The 26195-nt window shown below is 41.2% G+C and overlaps 1 protein-coding gene across 10 annotated transcripts in view; it reads left to right on the top strand.

The window, feature by feature from the left end:
• The window catches only part of LOC106586192 (growth factor receptor-bound protein 14), a 51982-nt gene that overhangs the window by 5688 nt on the left and 20099 nt on the right, over window positions 1-26195 (top strand). For 3 of the 10 annotated variants that reach the window (XM_014173172.2, XM_014173170.2, XM_014173171.2), the window contains 3 exons: window positions 2631-2845; window positions 4240-4372; window positions 22023-22179. In XM_014173172.2, coding sequence (XP_014028647.2) covers window positions 2658-2845; window positions 4240-4372; window positions 22023-22179 — 478 coding nt within the window. In that variant the 5' untranslated portion in view covers window positions 2631-2657. The other 7 variants (XM_014173169.2, XM_045707901.1, XM_045707902.1 and 4 more) reach the window with 7 other exon arrangements.

The following is a 26195-nucleotide window of genomic DNA, read 5'->3' as shown; positions in this document are numbered from 1 at the left end:
TTACTTCGTTATCTTTCATTATCCTCCCTCATGAGGGAGAGATGTGAAAATATGTTGAAGATATGTGAGTTTTTGGTAACAGAATGACAAGACACTAGGCAATATTTCTTAAACTTACAGAAGGAAAATAATTTCTGCGAAACTAAATGTTGGCAGGGGTCTTTACTTAAACATGATGGTGTTTTGAAGTATTTACAGTGCATTCGGAAGGTATTCGGACCCCTTGACCTTTCCACATTTTATTGCGTTACAACCTTATTCTAAAATTGATTCAATAATTTTTTCCCCCCTCATCAATCTACATACAATACCGCATAATGACAAAGCGAAACAAGGTTTTTCGAAATTTGTGCAAATATATTAAAAATAAAAAAAGGATACCTTATTTACATAAGTATTCAGACCCTTTGCTATGAGACAAGAAATTGAGCTCAGGTGCATCCTGTTTCCATTGATCATCCTTGAGATGTTTCTACAACTTGAATGGAGTCCACCTGTGATAAATTCAATTGATTGGATATGATTTGGAAAGGCACACACCTGTCTATACAAGGTCCCGCAGTTGACAGTGCATGTCAGAGCAAAAACCACACCATAAGATCAAAGGAATTGTCCATAGAGCTCCGAGACAGGATTGTGTCAAGGCACAGATTTGGGAAAGGGTACAAAAAAATGTCTGCAGCATTGAAGGTCTCCAAGAACACAGTGGCCTCCATCATTCTTCAATGGAAGAGGTTTGTAACCACCAAGACTCTTCCTAGAGCTGGCCACCCGGCCAAACTGAGCAATCGGGGGAGAAGGGCCTTGTTCAGGGACGTGACCAAGAACCCGATGGTCACTCTGACAGAGCTCCAGAGTTCCTCTGTGGAGATGAGAGAACCTTACAGATGGACAACCATCTCTGCAGCACTCCACCAATCAGGCTTGAAAACAAGATTCTCTGGTCTGATGAAACCAAGATTGAACTCTTTGGCCTGAATGCCAAGTGTCACGTCTGGAGGAAACCTGGCACCATCCCTGCGGTGAAGCATAGTGTTGACAGCATCGTGCTGTGGTGATGTTTTTCAGCAGCAGGGACTGGGAGACTAGTCAGGATCGAGGGAAAGCTGAACGGAGCAAAGTGCAGAGATCCTTCATGAAAACCTGCTCCAGAGCGCTCAGGACCTCAGATTGGGGCGAAGGTTCACCTTCCAACAGGAAAACGACCCTAAGCACAAAGGCCAATACAATGCAGGAGTGTCTTCGGGACAAGTCTCAATGTCCTTGAGTGGAGAGAGGATCTACAGAGAAGAATTGGAGAAACTCTCCAAATACAGGTGTGCCAATCTTGTAGTGTCATACCCAAGAAGGGGCTGCCAAAGGTTCTTCAAAAATGTACTGAGTTTTTATTTTTATACATTTGCACATACCAAAGCAGTTTTTGCTTTGTCATTATTGGCTATTGTGTGTAGATTGAGGGGGGGAAACAATTTCATCAATAAGGTTGTAATGTAACAAAATTTGGACAAAGTCAATGGGTCTGAATTCTTTCTGAATGTATAGTTCAATACCCTTTTTAATACATTTTTTGTTTGACCAGCAATCAAAGCCTTTGCTCATTCCAAATTTTTAGGATGGAAAATGGTAGAAAAATTGACATATGCTTTAATTTCCCCAAAATATAAACTCTTAGCTTTCATTTGACACCCAATTTGTTGTGCTCCTATGAACATGACTTTGGCGCTTGGGGCTTTTTTGGAAATACCCAGTAAAGAACATTTGCTACTTTTTGTATTGACCGAAGTTCTGTCATCTAGATTTCAGCAAGCTAAGTAAACTGGTACTGCGACCAGATGTTACCTTAATCACATGTAGGCAGTCATTATCTACAGTAGCCTCTCAACCCCAGCCCAGTCTCTGTTACACATTACCTTTCAGATAGATGTTATCGCATCAACCATCCCCCCCACATAATGCCTGGCTGGCTATCACAGAATGACATAGACTACCACGCCACAGCCCACCACACCAAAGCTGAGTCACTCTGTCTGGGATACTCTCCACATGCATCCAATCCAGCACGGGGCTCAGTTTAAAGTAGTCGGGACCTCAGTGTGAAGTCTGTGACAAAGGAACAGTTGGTCTTACAGTCTGGCAGACCTCCAGGACTCATTACAGAGAAACTTGCATACCAACAACGAACAACCCTTTGTAAGTGTGCTTTGTGTGCAGGTCTGCTTTCCAGGTAGTAAAAATAAATAATTTCATATAAAAAATACAAGAAGGGGAAAAAAGAGGGTACATTAACAACTAAAACCAGGGGGGAAAAGCCAGACAGGGAGAGAGACACATTTCTGGATTTTAATATGTCACTGTGTCAAAGCGAAGAGGGCTCATTTGGGAGTCATTGCGTTTAAAAATAACTTTATTGTGGTGGATCATGTTTTGGTAGGAGGGTTCATTTTGCCCCACTGGGCCAGCCTCATGGGCAGCAGATGAGCCTTGCGGAGAAGCTTGTGTCTGCTGTGTGCTGTGATCAGACAGAGGAGCCCAGCCAGCTCTCGCTCCCAGCTCTCACTTTGCTCTGCTCTGCTACTGCCCTGAACACTCTACACTCCAATCCAACAGCTCAGCTCTTTTCTCTGCTCCAGATGATGCCTTGGAAATAGCCGGCCCCCATGAGTGATATGAATAACACACTGGAAGACGTACACACCCCTGGCTGCCTCGGAGAGAAAGCAGAGCTTTTTGGGAGTGGGAAGGCTAATGTGAGTGGCTCTTCCAGCCTGTCCCTCATCCCTTTGCATGCTTCTTTACAACCACCAACTGCCCAGCTCTCCAAGACTGCTGTCTGCAAAGGAAATAGGTATGGTTTATTTCTCCTTTGGAATGGCTGGTGTGAATGAGTGTGATTTACTGTATTTTTTTAAAAACTTATTTTTAGTCTGTTTTCAATGAACTGTCTAAAACACAAACCTCATAAATGTGTTAGTAATATAAATCCCAGCATTTCCTCCAAGAGCCTCAGCATATCTATCTTACTTTATACTGTAACTCACTACTTGAAGTTAATCTTTAACATATGTGATTAATGAGCTCATACAATGTGCTCTCCTACAGAGGAATAGTACACCCTTTGTGTTCGCAGCGGTAGGGCAAAGAAGTCCCAGTTGAAAAATAGCTGTAGACTTTGTACCTGTAAACACTTGTGGTGAACACACAGCTGTCAACGAGAGGATAGTTTTAGCCAATTTGGATAGTACACCGAAAGAACTGGACTCGAATCAAGCACCTGTTACTTTTCTGCTTGTAATTAGTAACTTAGTAACTGCTGTGTGTTTACAGAGCAGTAAGGAAATGTCAACGTGAGCCACCTTTTTTACCATTCAAGGCCTTCACTTATAAACTCTCAGTTTCATATCTTCTCATGCTACTACCGGAGAATGTGGTGACGCTTTTGTCAGCCTGGTCATTCCCACACGGACAGGGTTGTTTTTTCCCCGTTTTTTTCTCGATGTGAACGGATTAAACGGACACGCTTTGAGAAGTAAACAACAGAACGGCCATCAAGGCCGCTCCCTCGTACATGACACTATCAGAAATCCATATCAGATAAACAGAAGCATTATACACTGTATTTCAGTTGTGGATTCACTATGCATGAATGGGGTCAACATGGGTATACAGATTGTAGCCTATACAGAATGTATAGAGGGTGTATCACCAAACCTCTTGATTAATGTCGCATTTAATGGGATTAATGCTGACTTGGAGAGAACTAGGCTCCAAAGTGCTATTTCTAAGCGGCCTCTGAGGTGGAGGGTGCATTGTTATCTGTTTTATCAAATATCGGTTTGTCCCTCTGCTGGGTGTGTCGTCTGACTGGCTGAGAGTGTGTGGGGGGGGGGGGCGCAGCACAGTCACAGACATAGACACAGTGACACTGGCCGTCATCCATGTCTGTCTGGGAGGATCACCTGTTCAGTTATACTGATCCCCTCGAATGTACAGAAGACACATTGTCCTCCTCAAAGGCCCCAACAATAGAGAGGAGGTATAGAACACTAGCTGGCCATACTCAAGCTTTAGTTTGGGTATAGACTGTAAAATCTGATGTCTCAGATAGACGCTAAGGAGATCCCTATGACTCTCTCTCTGTAGGCTCCAGACCGTCAGCCCTCCAGCAATCTAATATACAATCCCAATGACATTACCATGGCTGCCTCTGTTTTATATACTTCTTCTTTCCCTTTTCTCCAGGAAGAGTGAAGAGGGAGAGGAGTCTCTGCTGACTGACCCATTTCCAAACCCTTTCCCAGAACTTATTCCCTCAACCGTCTCATCCCTCGTCTCTGATTGTTTATTACCCTGGACCAAAAGCGGCGCAACTCAAGTGAGCGGATATTTTATTCCAGTCTGCGTTCTCTGTATATTATAGAAAACACCAATTCCCCCTGTTATGTTTTAACGTTGAAAACCTCAGGCATTACATGTCATTCTAAATAGCATGGTACTGACAGGGGGAAAAAACTAGCCGCAAGACACGTGTTTTAATTTAAATTCACCCATAGCTCGTTCATGTTTGGCTTGCGCTAAGCATCTGATACTGCAGGGCGTGAGGACGCAGAACCAGTTGTGCAAGTATGAAAATGAGGGGTTGAGAATGCCTTGTCAGCACACTCTACAGGGATCCACACTACGTGTGATTGTGAGATCCGGTCTTTACCTAGATTCTGTATCAGCACTAGTGTTACAATGAACGGCACACCTGGTCTGATGGCTAATGTCAAAATGAAGGCAGTACATCCGGAATAGGGTGACATTTGGGACGACGCCATAGAAAGTTGGAGAGAGTGGTGACTGTAAATGTGAGGGAGAGGAGACCTGGCACTGGATCAGCGTTCACTCCTTAATAGATCCCTGGCTCTGTTTTGGTTCTACTTGATCTCATCACATGGAATTCCCTGTGCTTAAATGAATAACTCTTAAGTACCTTAACTTGTCCCTATACCTTTGTAATAACTGTAGTAACAACATTGTAGTTGCGTATATAGAAACTGCGATGCAATTACGTGGTAAGAGTTTATCGGTATAGGTTATTTGTGTACATGCGGCTGTCTCCCACCTAGAGCATAGAAGAGAGAATTAACGTTTTGTTTTTGGGGGTTAGGTTTATTAATTCCTCTTATAGCAGATGCATGGTATACACAAGTTATTGTACACTATATTACTTTAACTTAAAGTAAGTGAAAAAATATATATACTTTTTTGGGAGGGGATTCGATTCAGCCTGCACTGCAGAAAACCATACAACATGGTCACACAACTGCTCTTGCTGTTCCTGATCTACAGAAATTCATTTTTAATGATGTAACCAGGTTTTGTTTTCACTTCACTATCTCATTTTAATTTGAGTGAAAACATTAGCATTTTATCATTGTCAGGAGCAATGTTTTTTTTTATTCTGCACGGATTTGATTCGATTTGTGCCAATGTTGTATCTGTACTGTATGATATATGAGCTTTTACAGAACCCATGCTCGGTGCCATTTACTAAACTGGGAGCACATTCATTATGTTCCAAGCTAACAATTATGGTTATGCTTTCAGAAATGACTGAACGTCAAAACGGAAAGCCTGCTATACATTATCCCCAAAACTGTCAAGTCAGGCTGGCTGTGGCTCGTTCGATGACCACACCACCCATTCCCTGGAGGCGATTGGTTCCCTGCAGGTGTTAATTACACTCACTGGGTATCTCTGGCTGAGGGAGGGGAGGGGATGAGGCAAGGGGGGTTAGTCCAACTCAGACCTCTGAGTCATGGTAAAGCCTGAAATTACAGAGCTCAGTGCTAACCAAAGAATATCAGCAGCGTTAGACCTCGCTCCTCAGCTTTTAATAATGAGTTGCTTTCAGAATGTATTTGTCGTTCTCCAGTTGTCTCCGGCGCCCATGCGATTTAGAATACTTAGTGATTTGCTAAAGGGAGGTAATCAGATTGTTGTTTGTTCTTCTGTATGTAGTCTGATAAGATGATTGCAGAGCTCGATTATCTTCCCAAAGAAACTAAAGTGTCAGTCTTCACTTGATACAGCAGTCTCAAATGAGCTCGTTATGCCCGATCCCCTTTCCACTTGACCCAGGATTCACACAGAAAAATTAGTGGTTGCATTTCTCTAATGATCCCCTCGCTCTATTGTTTAAAAAAAAAGTCCAAGGGATTAGCATGGATTTGGCTTTCTCTTTTGATTGTCAAGTGTGAAATACTTGGATTTCTCAGCATTGAAGAAGTATGCAGAATGACACCTTGGTGACCTCCGGGCTGGAACAGTGTGGCTCCTTGTTAGCCTGTCTCAATGTGCTCCTTATGTAACACAATGATGAGAGCTGCATTCTCACCTGATTAGGCTGACAGGCTTTCACTCAGCCTTTTGAGCTGTTCCATTGTCGAGACAAAGGGAATATGTCAGACTGACCAGCTGTTTATGTGTCACAATCCCCCAGTCGCAGGGTCATAACCCATCCTCAGCAGCACTTGAGAAACCAGTGAAATCACTGCCCTAGCCCCATAAATGGGTGTGACAAGTCTGTCTATTGAATCCCCCAGGCTGTCTTTTGAGGGTAGTCTGTCTCTAGGCAAAATTATTTACTCTCAACATTTTAAAGTGGGGCTGAACTTCCTGATTTTGCCTCGGTTTCAATTCTCCTCATTAGGTAATGTGACTGAGAATGAGATTTGGGTCTTGGAGGCGTGCTTTGGTGTGTTTGAATGGGGGAAGCGTTTGCACTTTCACTCTGCCAAAACAGTACATAGCTAGAGTCAACCTTCTAGATAACTTGAAAGTCAAATCAGAGGGGTATACTATTGGATATGAGAGCAACGTCAACTCACCAACATTACGACCAGGAATACACAAGCATTTCGCTACACTCGCATTAACATCTGCTAACATGTGTATGTGGCAAATAAAATTGGATTTGAAGCTAGATCTATTCAGGGTTTTCTAAAGCTAGCCAGCTTCAGTTAGCTTCACATTCCAGTCAGGCTTCATCCGTACTACGATGGTGGATATTGCTCATCCGCTTGCTGCTAACTCCAACGGGCTTGTAACTGTGCGTGCATGTCGCACGTTGCTAGTCGAATGCCGAATTCTTCATTGAGACAGTACTAAAACATCAATCCATGGGGGTCGTTCGATGTCATTTCAGCAAACCATGCCACCCACCATCTGACATAGAGAACTTATATTAGTTATTGGGGTGTGATTGACGTGGGGGGTCCGTGGGTGGATTTTGAAAATGTATTTGCATTCTTCATCGCTAACTCATTGTTAGAAACAAATTTGGTCCAAATCGGATGTTAGGTACTAAACTCAGCAAAAAAGAAAAGTCCTCTCGCTGTCAACTGCGTTTATTTGTATGAACACAACAAGATTCAACAATTGAGACATAAACTGAACAAGTTCCACAGACATGTAACTAACAGAAATTGAATAATGTGTCCCTGAACAAAGGGGGGGTCAAAATCAAAAGTAACAGTCAGTATCTGGTGTGGCCACCAGCTGCATTAAGTACTGCAGTGCATCTCCTCCTCATGGACTGCAGCAGATTTGCCAGTTCTTGCTGTGAGATGTTACCCCACTCTTCCACCAAGGCACCTGCAAATTCCCGGACATTTCTGGGGGGAATGGCCCTAGCCCTCACCCTCCGATCCAACAGGTCCCAGACGTGCTCAATGGGATTGATATCCGGGCTCTTCACTGGCCATGGCAGAACACTGACATTCCTGTCTTGCAGGAAATCACGCACAGAACGAGCAGTATGGCTGGTGGCATTGTCATGCTGGAGGGACATGTAAGGATGAGCCTGCAGGAAGGGTAGCACATGAGGGAGGAGGATGTCTTCCTTGTAACGCACAGCGTTGAGATTGCCTGCAATGACAAGCTCAGTCCGATGATGCTGTGACACACTGCCCCAGACCATGATGGACCTTCCACCTCCAAATTGATCGCGCCCTAGTGTACAGGCCTCAGTGTAACGTTCATTCCTTCGACAATAAACGCGAATCCCAATCCGACAAAACCGCGACTCGTCAGTGAAGAGTACTTTTTGCCAGTCCTGTATGGTCCAGCGATGGTGGGTTTGTACCCATAGGTGACGTTGTTGCCGGTGATGTCTGGTGAGGACCTGGCTTACAATAGGCCTACAAATCCTTATTCCAGTCTCTCTCAGCCTATTGCGGACAGCCTGAGCACTGATGGAAGGATTGTGCGTTCCTGGTGTAACTTGGGCAGTTGTTGCCATCCTGTACCTGTCCCGCAGGTGTGATGTTCGGATGTACCGATCCTGTGCAGGTGTTGTTACACATGGTCTGCCACTGCGAGGACGATCAGCTGTCCATCCTGTCTCCCTGTAGCGCTGACTTAGGCGTCTCACAGTATGGACATTGCAATTTAATGCCCTGGCCACATCTGCAGTCCTCATGCCTCCTTGCAGCATGCCTAAGGCACGTTCACGCAGATGAGCAGGGAACCTGGGCATCTTTCTTTTGGTGTTTTTCAGAGTCAGTAGAAAGGCCTCTTTAGTGTCCTAAGTTTTCATAACTGTGACCTTAATTGCCTACTGTCTATAAGCTGTTAGTGTCTTAATGACCGTTCCACAGGTGCATGTTCATTAATTGTTTATGGTTCATTGAACAAGCATGGGAAACAGTGTTTAAACCCTTTACAATGAAGATCTGTGAAGTTTTTTGGATTTTTACGAATTATCTTTGAAAGGCAGGGTCCTGAAAAAGGGACGTTTCTTTTTTTTGCTGAGTTTATATTTATTGAATATTATATTAATCCTATGAATTCAAATGTCCAATTAGGGTACAATGAGCTAGATTAATTTCTCAGAGATCAAATTATATTTCAACAAAATAATGTTGCATCAATGCTAACCCTATCGGTTTCTAACAGAAACTATTTCAGAACAATCTGAGATGGTGGGTGTTTTTTGTGCTCTATGAGGTGGAATGACCCAAGGGCCAAGTCGGTGCCACATTTTCATTTGTGCCGAAATCAAAATGAAAGAAAAGTTATCTTGCAAATTCAGCAGGCCATGGTGTAAAATAGGTGTTTTGAAGTGTCGTTTTTAATTTATTAGTTATCGTTAATGCCGTCTTTGGTGTGCTTATCAATGCACAAGCAACTTTTTTCTCACTCCTATCGATAAAAGTTGTATTTAGTCATACACAAGTTTTACTGTGCGTGAAGTTTCAAATGCATTCTGTCATTACTAAATGTGTAATGTGATATGTATTTTAACATTAGAATTAACACACAAAAAACAATAACTGTGTGTGAGGTGTATACTTTTGTTTCAAAGTAGATTTGTTTGACTACCAAGAAACACTCTGTGTCACCTTGATTTAGCACACTGCAGTAAAAGGTTCATAAAATATGTAATCAGTCTTCTAACTCAAATGAAAGGGATGATGACTCAATCTTTGCGAGAGGGAAGGTGTCTGATTTCATTGGTCCTCACCCATGAGTTAGCCTGCCCTGAGTTAGCCTGCCCTGAGTTAGCCTGCCCTGAGTTAGCCTGCCCTGAGTTAGCCTGCCCTGAGTTAGCCTGCCCTGAGTTAGCCTGCCCTGAGTTAGCCTGCCCTGAGTTAGCCTGCCCGGGGACAGATTAGTACTAAAGGGTTCTTTGCCATATAGATTTATCTAGCTAAAAGCTGAGCCGCTATCGTAGTACCGGTTATCCCGAGTTGTACTGAGTTGACCATCAGAAAGTATTCACACCCCCTTTGACTTTTTCCAAATTATGTTCTTACAGCCTGAATTTAAAATGAGATTTTTTTTGTCACTGGCATACACACAATATTCCATAATGTGAAAGTGGAATTGTCTTTTTAGAATTTTATTGAAATTAATAAAAAATGAAAGCTGAAATAGTTTGAGTCAATAAGTATTCAACCCCTTTGTTATGGCAAGCCTAAATAAGTTCAGGAGTAAACACTTGCTTAACAAATCACATAATAAATTGCATGGATTCACTCTGTGTGCAATAATAGTGTTTAACATTTATTTTTGAATGACTACCTCATCTCTGTACCCCACACATACAATTATCTGTAAGGTCCTTCAGTCGAGCAGTGCATTTCAAACACAGATTCATCCACAAAGACAAAGGAGGTTTTCCAATGCCTTACAAAGAAGGGCACCTATTGGTAGATGGGTAAAAAAAAGAATCTGACATTGAATATTCCTTTGAGCATGATGAGTTATTAATTACACTTTGGATGGCGTATTAATACACCTAGTCACTACAAAGTTACAGGCGTCCTTCCTAACTCAGTTGCTGGAGAGGGTGGAAACCACTCAGGGATTTCACCATAAGGCCAATTGTAACTACAACTGTTAGAGTTATGGTAGGAGAAAACGGAGGATGGATCCACAACATTGTACTTGGTCCACAATACTAACCTAAATGACAGTGTGAAAAGGAGGTCTGTAGATAATCAAACTATTCCAAAACATTGAATCCTGTTTGCAACAAGGCACTAAAGTAATACTGCAGAAAATGTGGCAATACAACACATTACTGAGTCCACTCTCCATATTTGCAAGCATATATGTGGCTGCATCATGTTATGGGTATGCTTGTAATCGTTAAGGACTGGGGAGTTTTTCAGGATTAAAAAAAAAGAAACGGAATGGAGCTAAGCACAGGCAAAATCCTAAAGGAAAACCCGGTTGTCTGCTTTCCACCAGACACTGGGAGATGAATTCAACATTCAGCAGGTCAATAACCTAAAACACAAGGCTAAATATACATAGGAGTTGCATACCAAGACAACCTTGAATGTTCCTGAGTGGCCAAGTTAGTTTTGACTTAGATTGGCTTGAAAATCTATGGCAAGACTTGAAAACCATCTTGTCAGAGCTTGAAGAATTAAAAAAATAATAATGTGCAAATATTGTACAAAGTTCTTAAGAGATTTACCAAGAAAGACTCACATTCTAACGTGTTAACTTAGGGGTGTGAATACCTATGTAAATTACATACTTCTGTATGTAATTTTCAGTACATTTGTTACAATTTCTAAAAACATGTTTTCACTTTGTCATTATGGGGTATTGTATGTAAATGGGTGAGATTTTTTTTTTATATATCTATTTTGAATTCAGGCTGTAACCAACAAAATGTGTAAGTCAAGGAGTATGAATACTTTTCTAACACTGTAGTATAGGGCTCTGATCTTGTCTGGAAGTAGCCTAGACTAGCTAGCAAGCTAGCCAACTTCTTTCACTAATTATCTTCAGTTGGCCAGTGTGCGACCGTGGCAAAGTTGGTTTGACTTTGGATAAAATTGATGAGGACAAACATTTTTTTTTATCCATCTACACACAATACCCCATAATGACAAAGCGAAAAACACGTAAAAAAAAAAACAGAAATAAGTTATTTACATAAGTTTTCAGACCGTTAAATATGAGACTTGAAATTGACCTCCAGTGCATCCTGTTTCTATTGATCATCCTTGAGCAATTGGGGGAGAAGGGCAATCGGGGGAGAAGGGCCTTCATCAGGGAGGTGACCAAGAACTCGATGGTCACTCTGACAGAGCTCCAGAGTTCCTCTGTGGAGATGGGAGAACCTTCCAGAAGGACAACCATCTCTGCAGCACTCCACCAATCAGGCCTTTATGGTAGTGGCCAGACAGAAGCCTCTCCTCAGTACAAGGGTTAGGGTTAGGGTTAGTGTGGCTCAGTTGTTAGAGCATGGTGTTTGCAACGCCAGGGTTGTGGGTTCGATTCCCATGGGGGACCAGTACGGAGAAAACATTTTTTTATGAAATGTATGCATTCACTACTGTAAGTCGCTCTGGATAAGAGCGTCTGCTAAATGACTTAAATGTAAAAAAATGAAGGAAACCAGACACCATCCCTACGGTGAAGCATGGTGGTGGCAGCATCAGGCTGTGGGGACGTTTTTCAGCGGCAGGGACTAGGAGACTAATCAAGATCTAGGGGAAGATGAACGGAGCAAAGTACAGAGGTCCTTTTATGAAAACCTTCTCCAGTGTGCTCAGGACCTCAGACTGGGGTGAATGTTCACCTTCCAACAGGACAACGACCCTAAGCACACAGCCAAGACAATGCAGGAGTGGCTTCGGGACAAGTCTCTGAATGTCCTTGAGTAGCCAAGCCAGAGCCCGGACTTGAACCCAATCGAACATCTCTGGAGAGACTTGAAAATACCTGTGCAACGATGCTCCCCATCCAACCTGACAGAGCTTGAGAGGATCTACAGAGAAGAATGGGAGAAACGCTCCAATGCAGGTGTCATACTTGTACTTGTGCCTAGCTTTTAGTGTCATACCCAAGTAGTCTCAAGGCTGTAATCGCTGCCGATGGTGTTTCAATAAAGTACTGAGTAAAGGGTCTGAATACTTATGTGAATATCATTTTTTTTTTTTTATACATTTGCTAACATTTATGAAAATCTGTTTTTGCTTTGTCATTATGGGGTATTGTGTGTAGATTGAGGAAAATAAGGCTGTAATGTAACAAAATGTGGAAAAAGTCACGGGGTCTGAATACTTTCCGAATGCAGTGTATATCGGTCGTTTTTGGTGGATTAAACGCTGATACAAATACATCCGTAAAAGGTCCACCGATATATCGGTCGGGCTCTACTACTTGACATGTCTCGTGTACATTGTGTAATTAACTGATTATCCCTATGGGGCTAGATGGGGACATCGAATGTCAAACCAAATTGACCATGGAATGGGAATTACGATCGGGGAGCGTGTAGCTGCTCTCAGAATGAATGATTACTTGGGTGCTGCCTGCTGAGGGCATATGGGCAGGATTGAAATAAACCCAACCCAATGAAAACTGTTACGCTAGCTACCCTTCATTCTGTGACATAGAATTTTATCTCTCAAATCTCTGTTTTTATTATCCTATTTACTCTTTGTCGTGAATTATAGTTTCTAAATATCATCAGATTAATGATAAAGTCATGAATAACAAATAGAATTGCTTTACTTCCCTATTTCTTTTTGAATTTTTTTTAAACACATTGTCCCACAAAAAGGAGAGAGTAGTGTGTTAAATTATTAAAGATATAGGGATCGAACTAGTATCGGTGGTGTGTGCAGTGGTGCTAGTTGCCGTGACAATCAGAGTAGCCAGTGTGCTTATACGTGATTGACCAGGTTTTAGTTTACTGTGATTGGACTGAATGCCCATTCGGAATTGTACGAAGGCCCCTTGCTTGATATGCCATTGTTTTAACATGGGTTTTAAACGCTATTCCAGTCGTGAGAAAGCAGTTTGCCTGAGCTACTGTCAGCCGTGCATTTGCAATGTCATGGTGCATTTGCATAACCAAGCGGCAAGTCGTGACTGCTATGGGCGAGTCGACTCTCACATCAACTTCAACCAGCACTCATCCAAGAAAAGCCCCATGCTCTGTTGTGCATCTCTAACACACGGTTGAGTTCATTTGTTATCCGTTTCTATTGTGTTTATCATTCGTTAAACTATTCAAATGGTATTCAAGCCAATTCATTAATGTCGTATAGAATATTATTCAAATACCGAATGTCTTTGGGGATGTGAAGTTGTTTTAAAAAAAATGCAATTTTACATCCAGTTGTTATTGGGGTGTAGACACTTTGGTCACTGATCATTACCTTCTTCAACCCTTTCTGATGTTTGGGTACGTTGCATACCGTGTAGTGACTGACACGGAATAGAATATTTCATGTTGGATCGCATGGAATGTCACTTATAAAGAAAGAGGGTGCTACGTGGGCTAACGGCAGCCAGTGGATTAAGAGGGCAGATGTGGTGATAAGGAGAGTAAGTTTTATCAGTATCGGTCCTATAGTACTCCTGCTCCCTCAGCCATATCACAGCCACTTCTGTGACTACCTTGTGAAATAGAATACGTATGCACTTTGGAGCATGACCTCAAGTCAGATCCCATTGGCAATGCCGGGGGACATGGCTCCTACCATGTCTTTGCAGCACCAAAAGCCCTCAAAAGGCTAGCACAAAGACCTTCAATCCATACCATGCTTGGCAAGGTGTGCAAGGTAGACCCTATGTTTGTGTGGTAAGGAACGTGGTTGTGAAGAGACTCCTATTGGTAAATAAAACTCTTTACGGAAAGCAAATTGTTCCATGACACAGCTTCTTGCGTACCGGTCGTATTTTTGTCATTTGTAACACCTTTATTTGTAAGTTATTGATGGTTACGTTGCAATCCAATTGTTCATTATTAATAATTGCATAACGATTTTAATAACATCCATATCATTTTATAGACATCCATAGTAGAAAGTGCATAATATTGATGTCAGTACTTCTCAGAGGCGACATAAATGTCATATAACAAGGGCATATGTCCACATGTATTCTGGTGAGAGACTTTTAGGTTTACAGAACTGGTAGAGTGGAATGACACTCTGCTTGGCCCCTCACCAGGCAGACAGAAAGGCAGACATACCCCCCCCTGCTTCCAGACAGTGTTGGTGTTCAGTTCTGCCTTCTGACTCAATGAGAATGTCTGCTACCAGTCTGGAGCTATCACTGTGTCATATCACAAGGAACCTATACCTTGTGTACACATGTCTAGGTGGACGATTTATGCTCTTATGATTTCAGGTCCGGCACAGTCAAGTCAAACCGGATAGCACGATGTAAGAATGACCATTTGTTTTTGTGTTATAAAATAATATTAAGAGCACATAAGAAATAATGCTGTAATATGGATGAAAATATCAATTTGAATGTTCAGTTTACGGAATGTACAGTTGAAAAGAAAGAAGTAGGATAGCAGTGTTTCTGTTGCGATACCTCGCAACAAAGGTATTTGTGCGTAATTATTGACCTGCATTTTCTAGGGAGTTAGTTTTATTTGCAGGCAGTCATGTGGGGTCAGATACAGTTCCTCCTCCACATCCAGCCCTTGTGTGTGTGTGTGTGTGTGTGATGGCTGCAGACTGGCGAGACTCAGGCCTGCTGCTCAGCTCTCTGGGAGGGCCTGTGGAGGGTTCTTGTTTGAATCAAGCCCTGGTCAAGAACAGAGTGTCTGGAGCCGACTTTGTTGTGAGAGCTGCGGAGACGCCGTTATCAATTTGGCTCCATTAATTCAGATTCATTTTTGCACTCTAGGATAACTAGCAGCGTCTGCTTGTCTGTGTCCTCAAGACCATGTGCTGCGGTTCCAGATAAACAGTGAGCTTGGGAAGGACTCCTCGTCCGTTCTCATGAGGGGAAATGTATGAAATTCACTGCTGCCTGTCACCCCCCCCAGGAAGGAAGGAGTGTGCAAGGAATCCTCCCACTTCTACAATGTGTCCAGATTTAGTCTAAACTATGGTGCATGGTCTGATTCTGACCTGTTTACTGCGTTGTACATTTCATGCTCTTTCAATTAGTACATGAAGCCGGATAATGTATTGAAAATTAAACACAAGTTTTTATAAAAACATTTCTTGTTGAATTTATTCAAATGTATCCCAATGGGGCCCTGTGTGGCTCAGTTGGTAGAGCATGGCGCTTGCAACGACAGGGTTGTGGGTTTGATTCCTACGTGGGACAAGTGCACTAACTACTGTAAGGGCGTCTGCTAAATGACTAAAATGTCAAATTATATCCGTTTCCGTATAGAATGTGGTTGATTTAAATAATAAGCCCTTTTAAAATAATAAAAATGTTTTTTTCTAGTCTCTTTTTATTTCTCATAATATAGTCAGTGTATTATCTTCTCACTGAAGTTGCCTTCTCTGCTTGACATTTTAAGATTGATAGGAGAGTTTTGGCTCGAACGCTGAGCTTTGCCCTGCAGAAAGAAATATGTAGCAGAGCCGAACTGGCCTGTGCATGTGTGGTCCGTATCTAACAATGCATTTCTGGGCACTTTTCGGCTGTGACCCATTATAGGTCCTAGCTCAATGCATTACTGGGTTTTATGAAAAGAGATCTAGCACTCTTGGATGTTTCTAGTGTCCTGTGTTCAAGGACATGTTTCTCCTGCCCTTTTTAATAAGACTTAAACGCTTGAACTTTTCCAACAAAAGCATAACTTATCATCATTATCAAATTCCCCTTTTACCTCAAACTTTTTAAAGGTTTATCAGCAGTTAGCGTTTGGCAGAATAGTTAAGGGAGCTAGGTATAATTGTTTTGCAATGTAGGAATTAAAATGGATGTTTGTCAGGGCCAAATCCCCTTTTCCCCTTCGAAGATTTCATTGAAGACATATTTATTTAATGTGTAACCAGGGTTGGTTAGTAACGGATTACATGTAGTGGGGAATACGTAATCCGATTACAAATATGAAGTAACTGTAATCAATCCGGATTACTTTTTCTTTTAAAAATGTGTAATTTGGATTACAGTTACATTCTTAAATACAGCTGATCACATTTGGGATTACGTCATGTAATATTAAGTGGAAACATTTATAAAACTTTGTCAGCATTACTAACACTGTGTAACTCCTTTATCAGACCATTGAGAGTGACTTTAATTATTACATCATTAACTCTAATGCATACTGTAGCAGCCTGCTCCAACTTCATAAAGACTTCTTTGTTCATCCTTACAGTAAAACAGATGTGGATAATGAATTGTGGCGATTGTGGCTGTGGGAACAACTTGGTGCAGATCTATTGCGAACCCCCCCCCCCCCCCCCCCCCAATTCACAGCCTGCCAACCACCTCTCCCCCAATCCTCTCTATTTGCCTGCTGAGATTTCTTTCATGCACATCTTTTCCTTGCTGTAGTGTTGTGTAGATATTAAATCAGCCATGCACTATTATCCATTCCCTATATTTGCACTTAACTTACTATTTTTTTACGATACGAAATTAGGAGAAATGAAATATGGAAATGCGTTTCAAATGTGATTTGATGGGTAATATTGTGGACGTATTTGCAAATTACATTATTCTAAAGTTGGCAACATTTCTACACCATTTTATAGTACAATGATATCATTGAATATACCAACATGATCATATATATATTGTTATCATATATATATATATATATATATTGTTATGGTAAAGAAGAAAGGGGTGTCAGTGCTACTAAAGAACTAGGCATTGATTACCCTCAAAGTTTTCATTTTCAGCAACAACAAAAAAATAAACCTCATGTTGCATTTGTACCAATGGAAATACAGTCCCTGAGCTGCTAGAAATGAGCAACTACATTACTATAAATAATACAGTACACCTATTAACTTTTGTGTACCATTTGTAATCTTGATATAAAGTAATTTTTGCTTTCTGGCTTTCTCTGACCTTCTGCATTGTAACTATAGTCCTCCTTGGAACTATTTTTATCAAGAGTTGTTTGTGGCTTGATAAAGTGGCTTTCTTTAAGAGAGAAAAAAAAAAGTTTTAGTTTTCCAAGGACAAAGGAGGAGTTTATTGTTCAGAGACTACTTCTCTGTCTCACACATTCAGTGTGCACGATCTCACTGTAGAGATATACTGTGCAAAGTGCATTCTGTAGCATACAGTAGAATCACTTTCAGTAGAGAGGCTTCTGAATATTTTAGATATTAACATTGTGATATTGTTTGGTTTTTCTAAAATAATTAATAGAATACCAGTATTTACAATTAAGAGATATATGGATACATTTCACCTTAGTTGTTGTGTACTGAAGAACGAAACATGAATTTCAATACGAGAAGAGTCACCTTGCCTGCCATTACTCCACTTTGTCTTCAGAAGCGGGTAGGAATTGAGCCTGTACCTTCCTCTCTTTGCCACCTTGTGCATGACTTCTGCATTCTTGAACTATCCTAATTGTGTCAGTGTTAAATAGTAACATTTGGATTCAACTAAACATAGAAGTGAAAAACTGTGTGTGTGAAATATGTTTATTCATCGACATTTCTGAACCAGTTTGACTTGGTGGAAAAAAAAAAAAAAAAAAAAACGGACCTCAAATCCAGATATCCGGGTAGTTTCGCTTGATCCTTTGGGATGTGCTTCAGTCTTTTCTATCAGTCATCACATTTTCTTTACATTCAATTCATGTATTTGTCTTCAGTACATATTCCCCTTTTATTTCTGAAGTACAGTATATGGCAGTCATTACAGGGCCCATGTGTCTTCTGAGGTTAGCTACAGTTGTCTCCTCTGTTGTGTGTGTGTGTGTGTGTGTTACTAGCTGGCCTACATTTTGCACCAGAAGCTTCCGTAGATCTAGCGGGTTTATAGTAGCGGCAAAATAATGTGACGAGCTGTTGCAGTCAGAGCACTTATTCCAAAACAATGGTTGACGTTAAAACACAGTTGTGTCCACGTATTTCAGAAGACACAATGAACTCAGACTAACAAATTGTGATGACATCACTCGAACGATGAATGAACCAAGAAGTGATTTGGAATGCAAAACATCTGACAGCTTGAGATATGTGTCTATAATTGTCTATAAACCTGTGTGACAAAAATGACACTAGAGTGAGCCATTTCAAGGTTCTATGTGAGCCTGTTGAACCACTCTTGAGAAGCACCACTGTTAAATGTGTAAAAGGTTTGCCCTAGCATTATTTATGGTCTTTCAACATATTCTTGGTTTGGTGTCCTGAGTACCTGAACATGTATGGTTAAAATAAGTTAAGCATTAATCAGACCCATGAAATGAAAGGTTTGACATTTTACATGGCAGAAACAGAATATACAGCTGCACAATGTTGAACTAAAATACCTCAAAATAAGAGCAGAAGGGCAAAGAGGGCCATGAGTAGCAGCTAGACCTGCTGTGCCCAGACAGACAGGGAGTTGAAGCTTGTGGAGGAGTAGCCTGGTTAACTGAGCTTATCCAGTGCTTTGCCGTAGTGAAGGGCACTGTGGATGTACAGTGGAAACACACTGAATCGAGCTGTGGGCGTGGAGTTCAAGGTAAAACCAGTACACACTAATTGGTAAACCGGTGTCTGCAATCTTGTCCTTGAGATAAAGAGGACTTATAGAACTGTCTATGCTTTGCTTAACAACGCTATATTTAGGCCGGCGCAAATGTCTTTCCTTTCTCAATAGAAGTTCATTGAGACTCAGCACATCGTGTTCCTTTCTTCCCGGAGTTCTGTACATTTTGGATGTCCAACAATGCGGCCGTCGACGGGGAAGGACGGGAGTAGAATTTGGGTTGCAGTTAGTACTGCTTCATAGCTCGTAGCACTGCTTAGCTTTGTCATCACCATTATCGTTATCACTGTTGCCCAACTCCTATCTTATTTCCCTCACCCTGTGCAGGGGCTGACAGGGAAAAGGGCTATGTCATTGTTTTAAGTTTCCTCAGTTCCAGAACGACTGTAATTATCTGAAGTTAACCATGGGCACACTTCACATTTACTTTGGACCGAAATGCACTTTGGTATTTAGTTTCACAGTTCCAGAATCACTGTGATTGCACTCGGCACTACTTTTCACTTAAACTGCAGCATTAAGCAGTCGTTATATATTCAATCCTCTTTGTTGTAGCTTGAAGACAATATAAAGGACTTAAGTCGTCATAAAGTCGGGTAGAAAATAGCGGACTTTATCAATCTTTCTAGGGAAGGTTTTGTAAAGGAACCGCAATAACTACCTGTATATTAGTAGTATGACACTTTAGAGGAGTGAGTTTGGGAGTTGGAGTTGTGGTCTGTCGAAATAAAAACAAGTGTAGGTCTGCACATGGAGCAGCATGGCTACCTGATGAATGCATCTCTTTGTCCTCGTTGACACAGAAAGCAGCCGTTCACAGCAGCATTTTATCTGGCCTCGCCGTTCATTTTACTCCCTGGAACAAGTGATTTATCATGGATACTGTAGCCAGTCACTTCAACCCTAGTTGAAACATGCTATGATCAAACCCATATAGGAGCAGTCTTAGACTAGTGTGGGTTCAGACTGTTGGAAGGATTCATTAGATTGAACTAAGCACTTTATTTTTGCTGTTAGTGAGTTGTGAACTTTTGCTGTCTGTGATCTTGTATCTCCAATTAAGAGAGTAGTTCACCAAATGAGGACAGAACCAGAGGATTTTGTTGCGGAGTGTTGAATGTCATTTTTTTTTTTTTAAGTACCTCATCAAATATTTGTCCAACGCTCTCTGAAGGATGGCAGACATTGATATTCATAAAGAGATATGCAGTCTATATGAAGCTCTGCAGATCACCCCAGGTATAAGGACATACAGGCCATATTGTTTCTCTTGTTAAGAATACAGAGGCCGGGTGCTGCATGCCGTATGCGTAACACTACAGTCATTTACAATGCATATGTAGCATTCAAGTAAAGCAATTCACTTTAAATGAACACAATGTTCTTTCAGCACAGTTCATCTATAAAGGGCTTCAATGTATTAAAATATCCTCTTGGCACAAAAATGTTAAACCTAGTGTGCTAGAGCGTTCATTCCAGTGTATTTGTGTTGAGGATAAGGCTGGCACAATTACCGTGTAACCGACGGTTATGGGTGAAGATTGTCATGAAAATAAAATAACCTTCATTACCTTAAAAAAAAAAAGAATTTGTGCGGATAAGTCATTGCTGCAATGTACAAGATGATTACAGTGTCTCATTATCATTAGCTTGTCTGTCTGTACTGTACAGGCAACCCACCAAGGGGACATTGGCTGTTAAAGTAATCCCAGTAATGCAGTCCCTTTTTGTTTTTGTTAGGTACCTACAAAGGGAAATCTTATTTTTATTTATTTTTATTTTTTTGTCTTGGAAATCTCGGCACTGACTGATTTTGAATCACTAGATCGTCTACTTCATTGTGGGGTGATGTCATAGCTGAAGTTTGATTCGCTGCGGGCTCCTTAAGGGCACTAACCCCAGCCCTGCTGGAGCACTGTGACCTCCTTTCTCTCCACAAAAGAGGGCTGGAGCGTCCTGCCCAACCGATCCGCCTTAAACCAAGACCCAAGCACACAGAGGCAGCCAGCTGATCTTTACTGTGCCTCTCTCCCTCCCCCTCTCCCCGCCCACCCCTGTCAACTTTAGACAAGGTTGACCCAACTAGCATTACATTTAACTAGCACCTTTTGTAATTGCTTTTGAGCTCATGCAGGGCTTTATGCTAAGAACTCGACTTGCCATGGCTGTGTGAATAGGGAGGGGGGAGCGAGCCTTGTGACTCTTTTCTCCTCCTCCTCCTCCTCCTGGGGTGTGTGGAGCAGAGCAGGCTGATCCTGGTCTCTTTTTACTTGAGGAAAAGGTGGCAGGTGATTGGGCCAGAGCCTCGGTGACATATATCTGTGGAGTCAGGAAAACACTGTGATCAGAGGCAGCTCTTTCTAATTAGCTCATTTCAGCTCCACTGCAGTAAATAGAGAGAGAGAGAGGGCTCTGCTTTTCGCTTCCCAGCTGACACTGACTCGCTGCTCTGCTTTTTTTGTTCTGCTCAGCTCTGCGCTGTCTGCCTGTCTGGTGCATGTTTCCATGTTCCTCACTAAAAGCCTGGTTTACAATGCTGTGCACTCAGCCCTACATAGGCTGCAGAGTTGGCTCAAATTCACACGTTTGCTTGTCTCCCAACAGAGGGGTAAGTTGTGATGTTAGATGGATTTGTTAGTAACTTATTTGGTGTTTTGTGTTAATATTTCATGACTGTTGAGTTTCTCTGTGATAATTTTTAATGCAGAACTGTAACATAACTGTTGTGAATGGAGAAAGATAATTGGAGCAATAGTACAGTACTTTGTTATGGACACATTCACCAACTTTTGGGTGAATTTGGTGCTGTTGTGTGTGTGTGGGTTGAATGATTGTGGTGTAGAATTATCATGGGCTTTGTTACTGATGTGATTTCACCTACCTAATATCTTAGGCTTGGAGAACATTTGAAAATCCTATGCATTAGAAATTACGCCTCCCTACCCCTATTTCCTGCCTTGTTGGTTATTTTTAATGTTTTGATGTACATTTTGATATATGTAAATGTTAGGTATGTATATATTTTATATCATACAGATGTAGTTCGTGTCAATGTGTTTTTTTTTTCTTCTTCACTGCAGGTAATCAAAGTGTATAATGAGGACAATACCAGTCGCGCAGTAGAGGTTCCCACTGACATCACAGCCCGGGACATTTGCCAGTTGTTTGTCATGAAGAATCATTGCATTGACGACCACAGCTGGACTCTGTTTGAGCATCTATCTCATCTAGGCATAGGTAAAAATTCTATTGCATACATCTTTATTTATCCTATCAGAGGCAATTGAGAAAGTCAAGTCGGTTTTCCAAGTATTTAATCGACACAATCCTCCACATATAAAAATACAGTATACCTGATTACAGTGATTTGCAGTGCCTTGCAAAAGTATTCAGACTCCTTGGATTTCTTGACGCTTTATTGTGTTACAAAGTGGGATTAAAATGGATGATTCGTCAACAATCTACACACAATACTCTAATGTTAAAGTGTACGTTTGCATAAGTATTTAGGCAAACCTAAATTAGTTCAGGAGGAAAATGTGGCCTTAAAAAATCACATAAATTACATGGACTCTGTGTGAAATAATAGGGGTTGACATGATTTTAAATTTAAATTTAAAATCTGTAAGATCCCTCAGTCAAGTATTGAATTTCGAGCACCGATTCAACTACAAAGACCAGGGAGCTTTTTGAAATCCTCATAAAGGAGGGCAGTGATGGGTACATGGCTAACAAGAACAAATCAGACATTGAATATCTCTTTATGCATGGTCAAGTTAACAATTATGCTGTCGATTTTATAAATGAAACCACCCAGACACATCACAGATACAGTCGCCTTTCTGAACTGAGCTGCAGGACAGGAATGAAACTGCTCAGGGATGTTACCATGAGGCCATTGGTGATTTTAAAAGAGCTACAGAGTTCAATGTCTGTGATGCTAGAAAACTGAGGATGGATTAACAACATTGTAGTGACCTAAATGACAGAGTGAAAAGAAGAATACAAATATGCAGAACATGCATCTTGTATTCAAAAAGGCACTTAAAACCTCTTACATCTAGACGTTCCGCTAGCGGAACACCTGCTCCAATATCCAATGATAGGCGTGGCGCGAAATACAAACTCCTCTAAAATCCGAAAACTTCAATTTTTCAAACGTATGACTATTTCACAGCATTTTAAAGACAAGACTCTCCTTTATCTAACCACACTGTCCGATTTCAAAAAGGCTTTACAGCGAAAGCAAAACATTAGATTATGTCAGCAGAGTACCCAGCCAGAAATAATCAGACACCCATTTTTCAAGCTAGCATATAATGTCACAAAAAACAAAACCACAGCTAAATGCAGCACAAAGGTTACTTTGATGATCTTCATCAGATGACACACCTAGGACATTATGTTATACAATACATGCATGTTTTGTTCAATCAAGTTCATATTTATATCAAAAACCAGCTTTTTACATTAGCATGTGACGTTCAGAACTAGCATACCCCCCGCAAACCTCCGGTGAATTTACTAAATTACTCATGATAAACGTTCACAAAAAACATAACAATTATTTTAAGAATTATAGATACAGAACTCCTTTGTGCAATCGAGGTGTCCGATTTTAAAATAGCTTTTCGGTGAAAGCACATTTTGCAATATTCTGAGTAGGTAGCCAAGCCATCACGGCTAGCTATTTAGACACCCACCAAGTTTAGCCCTGACCTAAGTCAGATTTACTATTAGAAAAGTTTGATTACCTTTGGTGTTCTTCGTCAGAATGCACTCCCAGGACTGCTACTTCAATAACAAATGTTGGTTTGGTTCAAAATAATCCATAGTTATATCCAAACAGCGGCGTTTTGTTCGTGCGTTCAAGACACTATCCGAAGTGTAAATAAGGGTCACGAGCATGGCGCATTTCGTGACAAAAGATTTCTAAATATTCCATTACCGTACTTCGAAGCATGTCAACCGCTGTTTAAAATCAATTTTTATGCAATTTTTCTCATAAAAAAGCGATAATATTCCGACCGGGAATCTGCGTTTAGGTAAACAGACGAAAGAAAACAAAGCATGGGGTCGACGCGGGAACGCGCCTGAGTCTCACAGTACTGTAACCAGCCACTATCCAAACGCGCTACTTTTTTTCAGCCTGCAAAGCCACGATTCAGCTTTTTGCCGCCTTCTGAGAGCCTATGGGAGCCGTAGGAAGTGTCACGTAACAGCAGAGATCCTCTGTAATGGATAGAGATAATCAAGAAGGGCAAGAAATTGTCAGACAGGGCACTTCCTGCATGGAATCTTCTCAGGTTTTGGCCTGCCAAATGAGTTCTGTTATACTCACAGACACCATTCAAACAGTTTTAGAAACTTTGGAGTGTTTTCTATCCAAAGCTAATAATTATATGCATATTCTAGTTTCTGGGTAGGAGTAATAATCAGATTAAATCGGGTACGTTTTTTATCCGGCTGTGAAAATACTGCCCCCTAGCCATAACAGGTTAAGTAATACTGAAGAAGAAAAGTACAGCAAAGAAATACACTTTTTGCCTAAATGCAGAGCTGAATGTTTGGGGCAAATCCAACACAACACATCACTGAGTAACTGCCTCCTGATTTTCAAGCATGGTGGTGGCTGCATCATGGTATGGGTATGCTTGACATTGGCAAATACTGTGGAGCTTTTCAGGATAAAAAGAAACAGGATAGAGCTAAGCACAGGCAAAATCTTTGAGAAAAACCTGCTTGTCTGCTTTACACCAGAGACTGGAAGAGGAGTTCCCCTTTCAGCAGGACAATAATCTACAACACAAGGCCAAATCAACACTGAAGTTGCTTACAAAGAAGACCGTGACTGTTCCTAAGAGGCCAAGTTACCATTTTGTGTAACACTTTATTTTAAGTTACACATATGTTACACTAGTAGTTTATAATTGTGTATATAAGCAACTAATAAGGTATTTCCTTGTTATTACTCATGTATTATACCTTAAGTATTTTCTTATTCTAACACAAGTCATAAATTACTGGTCAATCATTAATAACTTAATTGTTAACCATAATAAAGACATATTAGTTGTTAATTAATAGAAAGTTACACCAGAAACATATTCTTAGTAAGCTGTCTCAATATGGGACTAATAAGGACATCGTACCTTACAATGTGTTCCCTATTCTGAAGTGTGGCCACATTTTTAGTTGCATAATTTTTTAAACAGAAATTACCTCCTTGGACAGGAGGCACACCTCCCCACATAAATTATGTAATTTAGCCAACAAATCAAGTGAAACATTTACATAAACAATTAGCATCTAAACTTCCATAGTGTGTCTTTTAAATCAGAATTACCATAATATTGCACTCGTGGCATGTATATGTATGGATGTTTGGTGGCTAATTATTTACGTAAAATGTTGACTTGTGCTGGGATTCAATCTGATCGTGCGTTACAGCATGCTTGACTTTTACAGGTAATTTAATGCTAGCTGTTCCTGTAGACTTCCAGTCATTGTGCTAATGCTAGTTACTAAAGCTAACTTCCTTCATACTGGACACCAGGGGTTGGAACTGGTTCAGGGCAGTGGAGGCTGCTGAGGGGTCAGATGGTTTAGACCCTTCTTTAAGGTTGCTGCCCCTATCTCTGACCTTTTTAACCTTTCTCTCCTCTCTGGGGAGGTTCCCATTGCTTGGAAGGCAGCCATGGTGCGTCCTTTATTTAAAGGGGGAAAACAAGCTGATCCTAACTGTTATAGGCCAATTTCTATTTTGCCCTGTTTATCAAATGTGTTGGAATAACTTGTCAAGAAAGCCAGTCAGTTGATTATTGACGTCTATAGTATTCGCTTGGGTATGCAATCTGGTTTCCGCCCAGGTTATGGATGTGTCACTGCAACCTTAAAAGTCCTAAATTATGTCACCATTGCCCTTGATTCTAAGCAATGTTGTGCTGCTATTTTTATTGACTTGGCCAATGCCTTTGATACGGTAGACCATTCCTTTCTTGTGGGCCGGCTAAGGAGTATTGGTGTCTCTGAGGGGTCTTTGGCCTGGTTTGCTGACTACCTCTCTCAAAGAGTGCAGTGTATAAAGTCAGAACATCTGCTGTCTTAGCCATTGCCTGTCACCGAGGGAGTACCCCAAGGCTTGATCCTAGGCCCCATGCTCTTCTAAATTTACATCAACAACATAGCTCAATCAGTAGGAAGCGCTCTCATCCATTTATATGCAGATGATAGTCTTATACTTAGCTGGCCCC

The sequence above is a fragment of the Salmo salar genome, chromosome ssa25 (genome assembly GCF_905237065.1).
Source record: "Salmo salar chromosome ssa25, Ssal_v3.1, whole genome shotgun sequence".
In the NCBI taxonomy this organism is placed as follows: Eukaryota; Metazoa; Chordata; class Actinopteri; order Salmoniformes; family Salmonidae; genus Salmo; species Salmo salar.
This window is presented reverse-complemented; position numbering and strand designations above follow the sequence as displayed.